This window comes from Balearica regulorum, chromosome W (assembly GCF_011004875.1).
Source record: "Balearica regulorum gibbericeps isolate bBalReg1 chromosome W, bBalReg1.pri, whole genome shotgun sequence".
Lineage (NCBI taxonomy): Eukaryota > Metazoa > Chordata > Aves > Gruiformes > Gruidae > Balearica > Balearica regulorum.
Window position 1 is genome coordinate 15,184,034 of NC_046219.1, and position 14,477 is coordinate 15,198,510.

The following is a 14,477-nucleotide window of genomic DNA, read 5'->3' on the forward strand; positions in this document are numbered from 1 at the left end:
CTACACCCCAACTGAAAAAGAGATCCTAGCAGCATATGAGGGGGTTCGAGCCACTTCGGAAGTTGTTGGTACAGAAGCGTCTCTTCTCTTGGCACCGCGATTGCCTGTGCTACACTGGATGTTCAAAGGAAACATTCCCTCTACACATCATGCAACTAGCACTACATGGAGTAAGTGGGTAGCACTAATCACACAGCGAGCTCGACTGGGGAAACCCAACCACCCAGGAATTCTGGAAGAGATTATGGACTGGCCAGAAGGTAGAGATTTTGGAGCACTGCCTGAGGAGGTAGCTCGTGCCCAAGAGGCACCACCATATAATGAGTTACCAGAAGACGAAAGGCGTTATGCTCTGTTTACTGATGGATCCTGTCGTGTTGTAGGAAACCATCGGAAGTGGAAAGCTGCTGTATGGAGTCCCACACGACAAGTCGTTGAGGCCACTGAAGGAGAAGGTGAGTCAAGTCAGTTCGCAGAAGTGAAAGCCATTCAGTTAGCCCTAAAGATTGCTGAACGAGAAAAGTGGCCAGTACTCTACCTCTATACTGACTCCTGGATGGTGGCAAATGCCCTATGGGGGTGGCTACAGCAGTGGAAGAAGACCAATTGGCAGCGCAGGGGTAAACCCATCTGGGCTGCTGCATTGTGGCAGGACATCGCTGCCCGGGTAGAAAACATGGCTGTGAAGGTACGTCATGTGGATGCTCACATACCCAAAAGCCGTGCCACTGAAGAACATCAAAACAATGAACAGGTAGACAAGGCTGCCAAAATTGAAGTAGCTCAAGTGGACCTGGACTGGGAGCGTAAGGGTGAGCTATTTGTAGCTCGATGGGCCCATGAAACATCAGGACATCTAGGGAGAGATGCAACATACAGGTGGGCTCATGATCGAGGGGTGGACCTGACCATGGAGGCCATCACACAAGTCACTCGTGAATGTGAAATATGTGCTGCAATCAAGCGAGCGACACGAGTAAAATCTCCCTGGAATAGAGGGCGGTGGCTGGGTTTTCGATATGGCGAGGCCTGGCAGATATTGACTATATTGGGCCACTGCCACGAACACGCCAAGGCAAGCGCTACATACTCACCATGGTGGAAGCAACTACTGGCTGGCTAGAGACATTTCCTGTAAACCATGCCACTGCCCGAAACACCATCCTAGGCCTTGAAAGGCAAATTTTATGGCGACATGGTACCCCAGAAAGGATTGAATCAGACAATGGGACTCATTTTCGAAATAACGTCATAAGCTCTTGGGCAAAGAAACATGGCATTGAGTGGGTGTATCACATCCCCTATCACCCACAAGCCTCTGGAAAGATGGAGAGATATAATGGACTGTTAAAGACTATGTTGAGGGCATTAGGTAATGGGGCATGGAAGCACTGGGATACAAATTTAGCAGAAGCCACTTGGCTGATTAATACCAGAGGATCTGCTAACCGTCCTGGTCCTGCCCAAACAAAACCCCTGCATACTGTGGGAGGAGACAAGGTCCCTGTAGTACACATGGGAAAGTGGCTGGGGAAGGCGGTGTGGATTGCTCCTCCCATGGGAAAAGGCAAACCCATTCCTGGGATTGTCTTTGCTCAAGGACCTGGGTGTACTTGGTGGGTAATGCAAAAAGATGGGGAGACCCGGTGTGTGCCTCAAGGAGATTTAACCTTGGGGTAAAATAATCTGTAATGTGAGCTGTACCTTTGTGTTGGTTTTGTGTGGCAAGGTTTTGGTAGCGGGGGGGCTACAGGGGTGGCTTCTGTGAGAAGCTGCTAGAAGCTTCCCCTGTGTCTGATAGAGCCAATGCCAGCCGGCTCCAAGACGGACCCGCCGCTGGCCAAGGCCAAGCCAATCAGCGCCTCTGTGATAACATATTTAAGAAAGAGAAAAACAGTTAGAGAGCGCTTTTGCAGCCAGAGAGAAGAGTGAGAAGATGTAAGAAACTCTGCAGACACCAAGGTCAGTGCAGAAGGAGGGGGAGGAGGTGCTCCAGGCTCCAGAGCAGAGATCCTCCTGCAGCCCGTGGTGAGGACCATGGTGAAGCAGGCTGTCCCCCTGCAGCCCATGGAGGGAGGATGAGGGGGTGTAGCGATTCTACCTGCAGCCCGTGGAGGACCCCACGCCAGAGCAGGTGGAGACACCTGAAGGAGGCTGTGGCCCCGTGGGAAGCCCGCGCTGGAGCAAGCTCCTGGCAGGACCTGTGGAGCCGTGGAGAGAGGAGCCCACGCCAGAGCAGGTTTGCTGACAGGACTTGTGACCCCGTGGGGGACCCACGCTGGAGCAGTTTGCTCCCGAAGGTCTGCACCCCGTGGAGGAGACTCACGTTGGAGAAGGCCGTGAAGGACTGTCTCCCGTGAGAGGGACCCCACGCTGGAGCAGGGGAACAATGAGTCCTCCCCCTGAGTATGAAGAAGCGGCAGAAACACCGCGTGAGGAACTGACCGTAACCCCCATTCCCCGTCCCCCTGTGCCGCTGAGGGGGGGCGCGGAGGTTGAAGCCGGGAGTGAAGTTGGGCCCGGGAAGAAGGGAGGGGTGGGGGGAGGTGTTTTTAAGATTTGGTTTTATTTCTCATTCCTCTACTCTGTTTTGCTTAGTAATAAATAAGATGAATTCCCTCTCTAAGTTCGGTCTGTTTTGCTCGTGATGATAATTAGAGAATGATCTCTCCCTGTCCTTATCTCGACCCGTAAGTTTTTTTTCATTGTACTTTTTCTCCCCTGTCTAATGAAAGAGGGGAGTGATAGAGCGGCTCTGGTGGGCACCTGGCCCTCAGCCAGGGTCAACCCACCACAACCTTCTAGGAAGTAATGTAGAAGGAATGACCCAAACCAATGAAGAGCAAGTTTCACAAGGAGCCAGATGAATGCAACAACAGCCCAAAGCAAGCCGGTGTTGGTACCCAACAACTGAACCTGAACACCCATCCTGACAGATTGGGCCCAAGTCATAGCCGGTTCATGAACATCTGGAGGAGCAGAGGAAGCTCATGGAATGGGAGAATAACATCTATCTGTTAAAGGGCTGGAAATAGTAGTTAATAAGAAGTAAATACAGTGAAACAGTTATAATATATATATATATGTATTAAAGTGTGTGGAGCGTGAGCACGACACAAATGGTATGGAATAAGGGGTGGAGATTGTATTGGGTCTGGCTGAGATGGAGTTAATTCTCCCCACAGCAGCCCTCATGGTGCTGTGCTGTGTATTGGTAGCTAGCAAGGTGTTGATAACACACCAGGGTTTTGGCTACTACTGAGCAGTGCCAGCACACATCAAGGCTTTCCAACATTTCTTTTTCCCCAGCAGCAGGCTGGGGGTGGGCAAGATCTTGGGAGGGGACACAGCTAGGACAGCTGACCCAAACTGACCAAAGGGATATTCCATACCATATGACGTCATGCTCAGCAGTAAGAAACTGAGAATAGGGGGAGGAACAGGGCGGGGGCATTCGTTGTTTTTTTCTTTACAATGTTTGTCTTCCGGAGTAAGGGGCACGCTTACTGAAGCCCTACTTCCCAGGAAGTGGCCGGACATCGCCTGCTGATGGGAAGTAGAGAATAATCTTTGCTTTTTGCTTTGCTTCCGCATGTGGCTTTTTGCTTTAGCTACATTAAACTGCCTTTATCTCGACCCACGAGTTTGGGTTTGTTTTTTCTCCATCTTCCCTTCTCCCCTCCCTGCCTTGCTGAGGAGGCGAGTGATAGAGCGGCTCTGGTGGGCACCTGGCCCCCAGCCAGGGTCAACCCACCACACTGGGGTAGTGCCAGGTACCTCTCCCCATGAACAGAGACCAGGGTCACATGGAGAAAGGTGGTACCATGCCCTCACTGAGCAATGCTTTAGCCAAAACCAGCTGTTTTCTTTGGTCCTGGCTTCCCTAGATAAAGAACCAAATAAACGAAATATTCAGGCAGTAAGCAAAACACAACATGTCAGGCTGTCATCCTGGATGTCACAGTGGGGCTGGATGCATCAGAGCAAGCAAGCTGTATGAAGATGGGAGAGGAAGGGGAGAATACCCAAGTACAACATGTGCCATTCACCGCTGCTACTGTATAAATACCTTTTAATAAATCCCAAGTGGCAGCTGCATTTAACATTGACATTTTTGGCAGCTGCCATTTGCTGTTCCTTTCAGACTGTTACACTGTCTGTCTTCTTAATGACCTGATTTATTTTCTTTTTTTTTTTTTTCCCTGAAGACAAATTTATGTTCTCAAATGCATTTAATAGAAATAAGCTCAATAGGCCAGACCTGGGGTAGGGAAACATGAGCTCATTAGTGTGCCAGCGAGTAGGGAGAGCTTTGTGATGGCTCTGCGTCCCAGCTGGGGCTGTGGCCAGGTGTAATGGGGGCAAGGGGCAGCCACGTGGGTCAGTCAGATCTGTGTGCTCCTGGAGAAAATGCATCTCAAGTTAACCTGCAGACTCAGAAGTTGAACTTCCTTCATGGTGCAAAGTGCAGATGCTTATTCCTGTGGTGGCTGGATCACCTGGCCACTCCAGAAATAATCAGGAGATGCTGCCTTATTTATGAAGTCATGCATGCCATATCTCAGATATTTCCTTCTGTGCATTCCCTCATCTGTAAAATTAACCCCAAGCTGGCTGTCCTGATGTCCAGACCACATTATCCCAGTGTCATGGTTTAGTCCTAGCCGGTAGCTAAGCACCACGAGGCCGCTCACTCACTTCTTCCCCCTCATCCAGTGGGATGGGGAGGAGAATCAGAACAAAAAGGTAAAACTCGTGGGTTGGGATAAGGACAGTTTACTAGGACAGCAAAGGAAGAGGAAAATAACAACAGGACTTACCACCCCTGAAACCCGATGCCCAGCCTCTCCCTGAGCAGCAGCTCCTCCTTCCCAGCCAGCCTCCTTTATAAGCTGAGCATGATGTCATATGGTATGGAATACCCCTTTGGCTAGTTTGGGTCACCTGTTCTGATTGTGTCCTCTCCCAGCCTCTTGCAGTTTCCTGTGAAAATTAACTCTATCCCAGCCAAAAACCAGGACAGTATCCACCCCTTATTCTACACCATCTACGTCATGCCCAGATCCTACACTTCCCAATTAATCACCACCACTCTTCCTGTCTTTGATAGATACACACACACACACACACACACACAGAGCTATCATTCCCTTAGTCTATGGGCCGTCCCTCTAAAATGTCCATTGAGTTCATTTAGTCCATGACTTTGGGCTCCATCTGTCATTACAGTCTCTCAGGGCAGGCCAGATGGTGTGTGCTGTTGGATTGTTGCATGCTGCATCCAAAGCTCGAGGCTGGTGTATATACCGTGGCCCATGCACATGGTCTGCGGGTTGAAGATGTTGATTTCGAGGAAGTTACTGGGCGTCAGTTGCTGAGGCCAGTTCTAGTTTGCTCGGTTTCATTAAAGTTCATCATTAATTTGGGTGATTCTTACTGTAATACTATTGATACAGCATATAGCAATTGTAACAATGATAACATACAATGGCAGGGTTATTTAGCGCTTAACATCATACAATTTAAATCATTGGCTAGTCTCACCCAAAATCAAATCCCCTTGGGGTACACACCGGACTTCCCCATCCTTCTGCATCATCCGCCAAGTGCACCCTGGTCCCTGAGCAAAAGCAGTCCCTAGGATGGGTTTGCCTTTGCCTGAAGCAGGGCTAACCCAGACTGTCTTCCCCAGCATATTCTTCATGCGCACTACGAGGACTTTTCCCCCTTCTACAGTACATGGAAGATTTGATTGTGCAGGGCCAGCTCAATTGGTAGACCCCCTAGAGTTAACTAACCAGGTGGCCTTTGCTAAATGTGTGTCCCAATGTTTGAGGGTCCCACCACCCATTGCTCTCAGGGTAGTCTTTAGCACTCCATTGTACCTTTCGATTTTCCCAGAGGCTGGTGCATGGTAGGGGATGTGATACACCCACTCAATGCCATGCTCTTTGGCCCAGGTGTCTATGAGGTTGTTCCAAAAATTAGTCCCGTTGTCTGGCTCAATTCTCTCTGGGGTGCCATGTCCCCACAGGACTTGCTTTTCAAGGCCTAGGATAGTGTTCCGGGCAGTGGCATGGGGCACAGGATATGTTTCCAGCCATCCCCATCCAGTGGTTGCTTCCACCATTGTAAGTACATAGCACTTGCCTTGGAGGGTTTGTGGGAGTGTGATGTAGTCAATCTGCCAGGCCTCCCTATATTTATATTTCAGCCATTGTCCTCCATACCACAGAGGCTTTACCCGCTTGGCTTGCTTGATTGCAGTGCATGCTTCACATTCATGGATATCCTGTGCCATAGTGTCCATAGTCAAGTCCACCCCTCTCATGACCCCATGAGCCCATCTAGATGTTGCATCTCTTCCTTGATGGCCTGAGGTCTCATGGGCCCACTGAGCTAGAAATAATTCACCCTTACGCTGCCAGTCCAGATCCACCTGAGCCACTTCAATCTTGGCAGCCTGATCCACCTGCTGGGTGTTCTGATGTTCCTCAGTGGCCCGACTCTTGGGTATGTGGGCATCTACATGACGTACCTTTACAACCAGCTTCTCTAGCCGGGCAGCAATATCTTGCCACAATGGGGCAGCCCAGATGGGTTTGCCTCTGTGTTGCCAGTTGCTCTGCTTCCACTGCTGTAACCACCCCCACAGGGCATTGGCCACCATCCATGAGTCAGTATAGAGGTACAGTGTTGGCCACTTTTCTCTTTCAGCAATATCTAAAGCCAGCTGGATGGCTTTCATCTCTGCAAACTGGCTCAATTCACCTTCTCCTTCAGCAGCTTCTGCAACTCGTTGTGTAGGACTCCATACAGTGGCCTTCCACCTCCGATGCTTTCCCACGATGCGACAGGACCCATCAGTGAAGAGGGCATATGGCTTCTCATCTTCTGTTAGTTTATTATATGGCGAGGCCTCTTCAGCATGCATCATCTCCTCTTCTGGCAATATTCTGAAATCTTTGCCTTCTGGCCAGTCTGTGATCACTTCCAAGATTCCTTTATATACTGAGCATGACATCATATGGTATGGAATACCCCTTTGGCTAGTCTGGGTCACCTGTCCTGCTGCGTCCCATCCCAGCCTCATGTTAAAATTAATTCTGTCCCAGCCGAAAAACAGGACACCCAGGTTCACGCACTGCTCAGGCTGGAGGGACTCTTGTCTGGAGTTGTCCTTTGAGCAGCAAGCAGAGAAACCTGCTCCAGCCCTGCACACTATTGCACCAGAAGTGCTGGTGCTGGGCCCAGGAAAGCGCTGGCTCTGCCATACTGAGCAGTTCCCCAGCTGCCTCACACCCACAGTATGCCTGTGATTTCCATCCAGCTGCAAGGCATGCGTGCTGGCATTTGGTTTGCACGATGCAGTCACAAAGAGACCAGTAGAAATTGCTGGTCCAGGCAAATTCCTCATCTCTTTGAGCTGGATTTTCTGGTCTCTGTCCTCCCCCACCGCAAACCGAACGTGCCAGGCGTCCTCAGGGAGCTGCTGGCCTGGCTGCCATTGCCAGCCTGCTGCTTGCCATGGCAGGATGATACTTTTTGCTGCTTTTATCTTCCATGACAAGTAGCTTAAGTGCTCTGGAGCACAAACAGATGCCAGGAGCTCCCTGACTCTATATGCCACCATCTCAGTACGTGATGGAGCGCCTCGCAGTACAACCTGTACATCACCCGAGCCTATGGCTGTAGCTTTGAGTGCTCTCCTTGCACCCTTCCTCCTTGCAAGTCTGCCTTTTTTAGCTGGAGCTTTAGTCTTTGCTGCTGCCACAAGAGCAGCACAGCATGGTACCAGCAGGTGGTGGGTGCTGTGACCTGACTTCTGGCTATGCTGGAGACCCCTTGCCAGCACCCTGCTGCCACAGGAAGCAACATGCCTGATGCTTGGGTTGGGGGCAGTCAGGAGAGCATCCTCCTCCTTCTCCTCATCCTCCTCCTCCTCCTCCTCCATCCCACAGACCCCTCTGCAGAGCAACCTGGGGAGGCAATGCCCTACCAGCACTCGCATCCTGGCCCTGCTGGGTGCCATGTCTCCCCAGACAGGGCAGCACAGAGTGGTTGCTGCCTGGTGGGCACTGCTGCCTGGCTGCTGCAGAAGCCAGAGGTGTAAGAGGCCTTCCCCAGAGACTCATGAGCTGTGGGGAAGTGTCCCTTCCTAAAATTATAGGTGCATGTCGCAGTGGGAGGTCGAGAGAGGGAGGAATGACACTGCTCTGCCAGCAGCTGTTTCTCCTGGGAAGCAGATCTTCAGGTAACACTGCCAGCAGGGGCTTGCGCCTGTCCGGCTGCCTGCCTAATGCCTGCCCTCGGCAGCCACCCACTTTGTATCCTTTACCTGGCATCACCTTTCTCAAAGCATCTACGTGTCAGCACCCGGCTGAGATGAGACCAGTGGTGACATTTCCCCGTCCTCCAGCTTCACTGCAAGCGGAGAAGGACCCGCTGCTGACCTAGATAAAGCTCAGCTCTCACAGCACAGTGCAGAGCTCAGCTATCAAACCCATGGTGATTTAATAACTGGGGATAAACTGAGCCTCTTTCTAGGATGCAGGGCAGCTCCCATGGTTACTGGTGTTACTTCAGCAACCAGTTTCCCAAATGTCAATGAAGTTGGGCAAGAAGAATGAAAAACAGGAACATATGGCAGAGGAGTGATTGCCTCTGGTTCTTGCGTCTTGGCTTTAGGAAGGAAACATTAAGATCCCGTCTGCCTTTGCTGTTACCACCTGCTCCTGCTTGCATCCCTCTGCTTGCCCTGTTTACGTGCTCCCATAGGGAGTTCCTGCTCTCCTTCCCATTTTATGGCTGGAGATGTCCTTTCCCTGGCACACGTGGACCCGTTCAGCCCTCCATGGTGCATGACAGTGAGCACCAACAAGCAGGAGGGCTCCAGCATCCTTGGGTGAGTGCGGGGCAGAAATGCATTGATGTGGGGATATTGTCCTTCACTTCCCCTCCAACATACTGGAGATCCAGCCAAGCACTTGCTTGCATGGAGATGGCAATAGGCATCCTTCTGCAGCCAGAAAAACTCTTCCTGGGAGGAGACCCTGTGCAGAGGAGCTGTGCAAGATGGCCCCAGCTCTCCTGTTCTCTGCTTGCTGGAGCCCAAGAGCTGGAGCTCCAGCATGGGTCCCACTGTGATCACTCTGGCTCAGCTGCAGAAGCTGCAACCATCGGCCCTGAGCCAGTGGCCAGCATGAGAAGAGATGTTTCTCCTGGTGCCTGTTGCTGCTCTGCCACCAGAGGCTTTTCCTTGGGAGAGGGGATGCAGAACATCCCCCCATCTACCCCAGAAACAGCAAATTGCATCCTCTTCCCCTTCCTTTGCAGGGTGTTTGGGGGGGGGGGAGCGGGGGGGGAGAACAGGAGGGCTGGGACCCCCCAGGACCCAGCTCGGAGGGCTGAGCACTTTGCCTGCAGGGCAGGGACAAGCCTGTGCCAGCCCCCTGCCTGGGAAGCTCGAGGCTGTACCCCTGGCAAACACCACACACACACACATCCCGCGAAGCATCGCTTTGCAGTCCTCTCCCTTGCCGAAAGCCTGGAGACGATCCTGCCCACGTATATGCCAGAGCTGTCTGAGTTATTTAAGGACACAAGGATTTTCTTGCTGCATTCCTGCATCACGTGGCTCACCAATGCAGGCCGACCTGCAGCTGCTGCCAGGGGCTGAGGTACAGCAGGGTGGCACCCACGAAACCGACTCTTGGCTTTGCAACGGGGACCGGCCCTCCGGTACCTCGGCTTCCAGGAAAGCTCGGTGCTGTGCCGTGGCCGCACCGCTGTCCCGCGCCGGCGTGACCTTTTGGGGACTGTTGTAGGGGGGACATGGGACGCGGGCTGTGCTATAGATAGCTCCCAGCGCTGGGCAGAGCTGCTGGGCTCCAGAGGGCGACAGCTGACAAACCGCGGCATCCGATGGATGATCTCAGCTGGATTTTCGGCTGCCCGAGGTTGGGCGGTGAGGCCGGGGAAGGGGCGGGGCTAAATTTAACCTGTCCTGTTGTTGCGAGTGGCCGGGAGCTTGCTCCCGGAGAGCTCAGGAGATGGGGAAGGGGGTCCTTCCCCCACGAGGCTGGGGCACCCCTCTCCTGGGGCACCCCTTGCCTGAGGCACCCCTCTCCTGCGTGGCTCCTGCAGCTCAGTTTGGCCGGCACCAGTACAGACCTGGGCTTGCACTGGTGAGCATCAACCATGCTGCTCATGGGCATCATCCAAACAGAGCTGGGCGGTTTAACCCGGGGAGCAGCCGGTGGGGGGATGGGGGTGCGGCAACGCTGCTGGTGGAGATGCTTTTGGGTGGCAGCCCCATCTGACAGTGTGTCCCTCTCTTCTCCCCACAGGCCTTATGCAGCTGCACCGTGAACATTCCCACCATCGATGGGCGGGTAATTCCGCTGCCCTGCAATGACATCATCAAGCCAGGAACAGTGAAGAGACTGCGAGGAGAGGGGCTGCCCTTCCCCAAGGCCCCCAGCCAGCGAGGAGACTTGATCGTGGAGTTCAAAATCCGCTTCCCGGACAGAATAGCTCCCCAGACGAGACAGATCCTCAAGCAGCACCTCCCATGCTCTTAGAGCCCAGGGACTCTCCTCCAGAGAGATATATGGAGCAATACTCCAAACGCATGTGCTGCAGCATCTGGACTGCATGGAGCAGATGTGTTTGTTAGAGCACTTTCAAATGTAACCCCACCCCCCCCACCCCCCACTCACCACTTTCCCAAAATTCCCATCCAACCCACCCCCCCCACTCATCCCTCTTGGCCTGTTTTCTAGTCCGGCAACAGGGAGGCTCCTGCCCTGCCCATCACGGCTCTCCTGGCTGCCAAACTTTTTATTTTTCCCCAGAGGTCCAGCTTTTCCACCTTGCACAAGCAAGTGGCATGGTCCCTTTGCCTGGGGAGGTGCATCACGTTCTGGATTTTTATGTCACCTGCTTTTCAGGCCACTTTTCCCACGAGAGGCTGGACTTTTCGGGGTTCAGTACACTGTAAATAGTACTCTGCAGGATCTCACATCCCCACTGTTAGTTTTCTCTTCCCCTCTTTGATACTTGCTGCTGTTCAGGGTCCCAGCTGTACTGCGGTGCCGAGGAGATTGTCCCACACACTTAAGGCAGAGGGCTTGCTCCTGCCCACAGTGCCCCCCTCCCCCTGGAACCAGACTGTTTCTAACCTGGGACCATGGTACCAAGTCCAACCATGGTCCACTCTCCTGTGCCAAGCCTACAACCGAGCCTCAGCTGTGCCAAATGATGGAGTGCAGAGTACTTGGGGATGGTCCTGTCCAGCCTCCTGCCCCTGCCCAGGGCTGGGGCTGTCTCTGGTGCCTGTGGGCAGCTGGGCAGCACCTGCCTGCACCCGCTGCCTGCAGAGCCCCAGCCAGCAGGAGGAGGGGGAAAACCCAGGGTGGAGCTTTCTTGTTCAAATGTGAATTTGCATTACTGGTTTTTTTTGTTTGTTTTTTTTTTAATATATACACATATAGAGAGAGCTTGTTAGATAAATTCCATAAGGGTTTTTCTCTGCCTGTTTTGGGGTTCCTGGAGTGGCATGCCGTGTGTGTGTGCACGCGTGCGCACGTACATACCACAAGCCTGGGTGCAAAAGCAGAGCCAAGCATGAGCAGAGCTGTGGTTTTCACTAGCATTTGTGTTCAACCTTTGGGATTTTACTAGGAAGAGAAATGCATGTGTATATATTTTTCTACAGGGACAATTAATTCAGGAGGTATTTCTGGGCATTAGGGTGGAGCTGGAAGAAGCATGAGGCAATCTGGCTTTGTTTTTTTAAAAGTGCTGTATTTTTTTTTAAAACCTTTGGCTTGCCATCATGAGAATTTTTATAGTTCTTACCTTTCTTGGCCCACTCTGCCTTATACCAGGTTTTTTTCCTGGGAAGGGCTCCTACAGAGTGGGAAGCGCATTTGACTTGGCTTTGTATGGCTCCTCTTCCACTACAGCACTGCTGAGAAAACCTCTGCCAAAATATCGCCCTTCCCCTGCTGGGAATCCTTTTTTTTTGAAGAGGAATCACTGAATTGAAACAGGGAGTCCTTTGGGGCAGGGTTTGTGTGTGAGCATGGGGTGTCCATCGGGGCTAGGTGTACAGCTGTACATTGTATCATAGGTGGCGGGGAGGCCAGCCGGTGCTGTGGCTCTGGCATGGAGCAAGGAGACCCGTTAGGCATGGCCTAATTTATCGCTCAGTTTGACCAGCGAGGGTATGCCGCTGGTTCCCTCTGCTGGTCCCTGTGGAGTTTGACGTAGAGAAACCTGGTGGACACTGCTGGAGAGAGAGAAGACAGGTCAGGGCACAGATGCAAGCTGCTTTGTTTTTCTCTGTTTCAATGAGACCTGAATGTTTTATAGTGTTTTTTTTGTAATTTTTTTTGTAATGTCAGTATTGAGAGAAAAAAAGTATTTTAAAAAATATAAAGTATAAAGCTCCTTGGGGTATGTTGTGATGGCGATGCTGGGGCTGTGCTTGCCCTGGCCCCCACCTGCACTGGGGGAACCCCATCAGTGCTCTGTGTCCCCTTGGGGCTCCCGGGACATGGCTGACACAGGCAGCAGGAGCAGGGGCCAGCCGAGGAGGGTCTGTGAGTGGTGGGTTGGTACAGCCAGGATGGGACAGTGAAGGGGGGGCTCCTTGCTGGCAGAGGCTGCCTGAGGGGGCTGGAGAGACACTGATGCCCGGCTCTTCTCACAGTGGCCCTGGGGATGGGCAAGAGGCAGCAGCACACATTGCACCTAGGGACATTCCCACCAATACCAGGAAAAATGTTTGTCCATAAGGCGTCAATCAGGAGCAGCTGCAAGGGCAGGCAATGTGAATAAAAATCCACTGGCATTGTGCCTTGGGAGGGGCCTGGGAAGAGGCTGCCAAACCCCAAATGAGGGATGTGGCTCACTGCCACCCTCCCAGGTAAGAGCTTGGGGCCATGAAATCACCTCACAACAAGCTAACCCTGAAGCCCACACAGCAGACAGGGCTGGGAGCAGCTAATAAGCTGGGCTGACTGAGGGGCAGAGCCAGCACAGCCCCCTCCAGCCATGGGGGCTGACAATGTTGCCAGGGATGCCCATAGGGCAGGGGATACCCGTAGTGGAGGGATGGTGTGGATCAGCCATGGGGAGAGGATGCTTATGGGACAGGGATGCCCAAGGGGAGGGGATGCTCCTGGGACCAGGGATACCCATAGAGATGGCCCATAGAATGGCCTAGACTAGGATAGGGGACATGCTGAGCATGGCCACTGCCTGCCTTCTGCTGGCAGGAGCGCCCTACTGAGTCAGGAGAGTTTTGGGGTACTGCAGGGCCCCAATCTCTTGAATTAGGGACCAGCCGCTAATGCCTTGGTCGGGGTGTGAGGGGGTCCCCCATCCTGCACACACCATAGCTGGGCTGAGCATAGTCCTCTGTGGGGCTGTAGGGCTGGGGTGGGAGGGGGTGTGGCTCTGGGGCCACATGGGGAACCCTGGGGGGGGGCACAAGATCCCAACCATGGCACCGATGAAAGGGCTGCCCTCAGCTGCCCACCTCGCTAATTCTGCTCCATCCAGGACAAGCCCCAGCTGCCAGCACCTTCCTCCCACCAGCACCTTTGGGGCTGCCCAGTCCCCCTAGCAAAGTGTCGTGGTTTAGCCCCAGCTGGCAGCTAAGCACCACACATCTGCTCGCTCACTCCTTCTGCCCCCCACCTGGTGGGATGGGGAGGAGAATCGGAAGACAAAGGTAAGACTCATGGGTTGGGATAAGGACAGTTTACTGGGACAGCAAGGGAGAGGGAAATAACAACAGTACTTAGAATGCACAAAAAGGGTGATAACACAATGCAATTTGCTTGCCCCACGACGACCAACCAGACACTCAGCCCACACTCAGCCCATCCCAGAGCAGCGCCATCCCTCCCCGACTAGCCCCCTTTTAAGCTGAGCATGACATCATATGGTATGGAATACCCCCTTTGGCTAGTTTGGGTCACCTGTCCTGGCTCTGTCCCGTCCCAGCTTCTGGTAAAAATTAACTCTATCCTAGCCAAACCCAGGACACAAGGTGCTGGGCAGGGGAGGAGCGTGCTGCGGAAAGGCTCTTGCCCATGCAGCTACCAGGGGTCTCTGCTGCAGGGGTGGCCCCTGGATAAGGGCACAGGCTGGGGCCAAACCCAGTCCTCAGTGCTGCTTGCTCTCTGGCTGCTGCAGGTGCTAATTTGGGGGATACCCTCAGCCCCCCAGCAGGTTTACACAGCTCCAGCACAGGGCATATGCTCTCAGCACTCCTGTGGGTGCTGTCCCTGCCAGGAGCCATGTCCCAGAGGTGGCAGGGAAAAAAGATCATAGAATCATTTTGGTTGGAAAAGACCTTTAAGATCATTGAGTCCAATCATTAACCTAGCGCTGCCAAGTCCACCACTAAACCATGTCCCTAAGCGCCACATATACATGTCTTTTAAATACCTCCAGGGATG

At 53.0% G+C, this 14,477-nt stretch overlaps 1 protein-coding gene and 1 long non-coding RNA gene across 7 annotated transcripts in view; one reads left to right on the forward strand and one right to left on the reverse strand.

Moving 5' to 3' along the window:
- The window catches only part of LOC104635052 (dnaJ homolog subfamily B member 5), a 50,053-nt gene extending 36,937 nt beyond the window's left edge, over nucleotides 1–13,116 (forward strand). For all 6 annotated transcript variants that reach the window (XM_075739058.1, XM_075739062.1, XM_075739060.1 and 3 more), the window contains one exon: nucleotides 10,350–13,116. In XM_075739058.1, the coding sequence (XP_075595173.1) occupies nucleotides 10,350–10,583 (234 nt within the window). In that variant the 3' untranslated portion in view covers nucleotides 10,584–13,116. The remainder of the gene's footprint in view (nucleotides 1–10,349) is intronic.
- LOC142599220 (uncharacterized) overlaps nucleotides 1–14,477 on the reverse strand; it is a 434,245-nt gene that overhangs the window by 115,973 nt on the left and 303,795 nt on the right. The gene's annotated exons all lie outside the window — the stretch shown is intronic.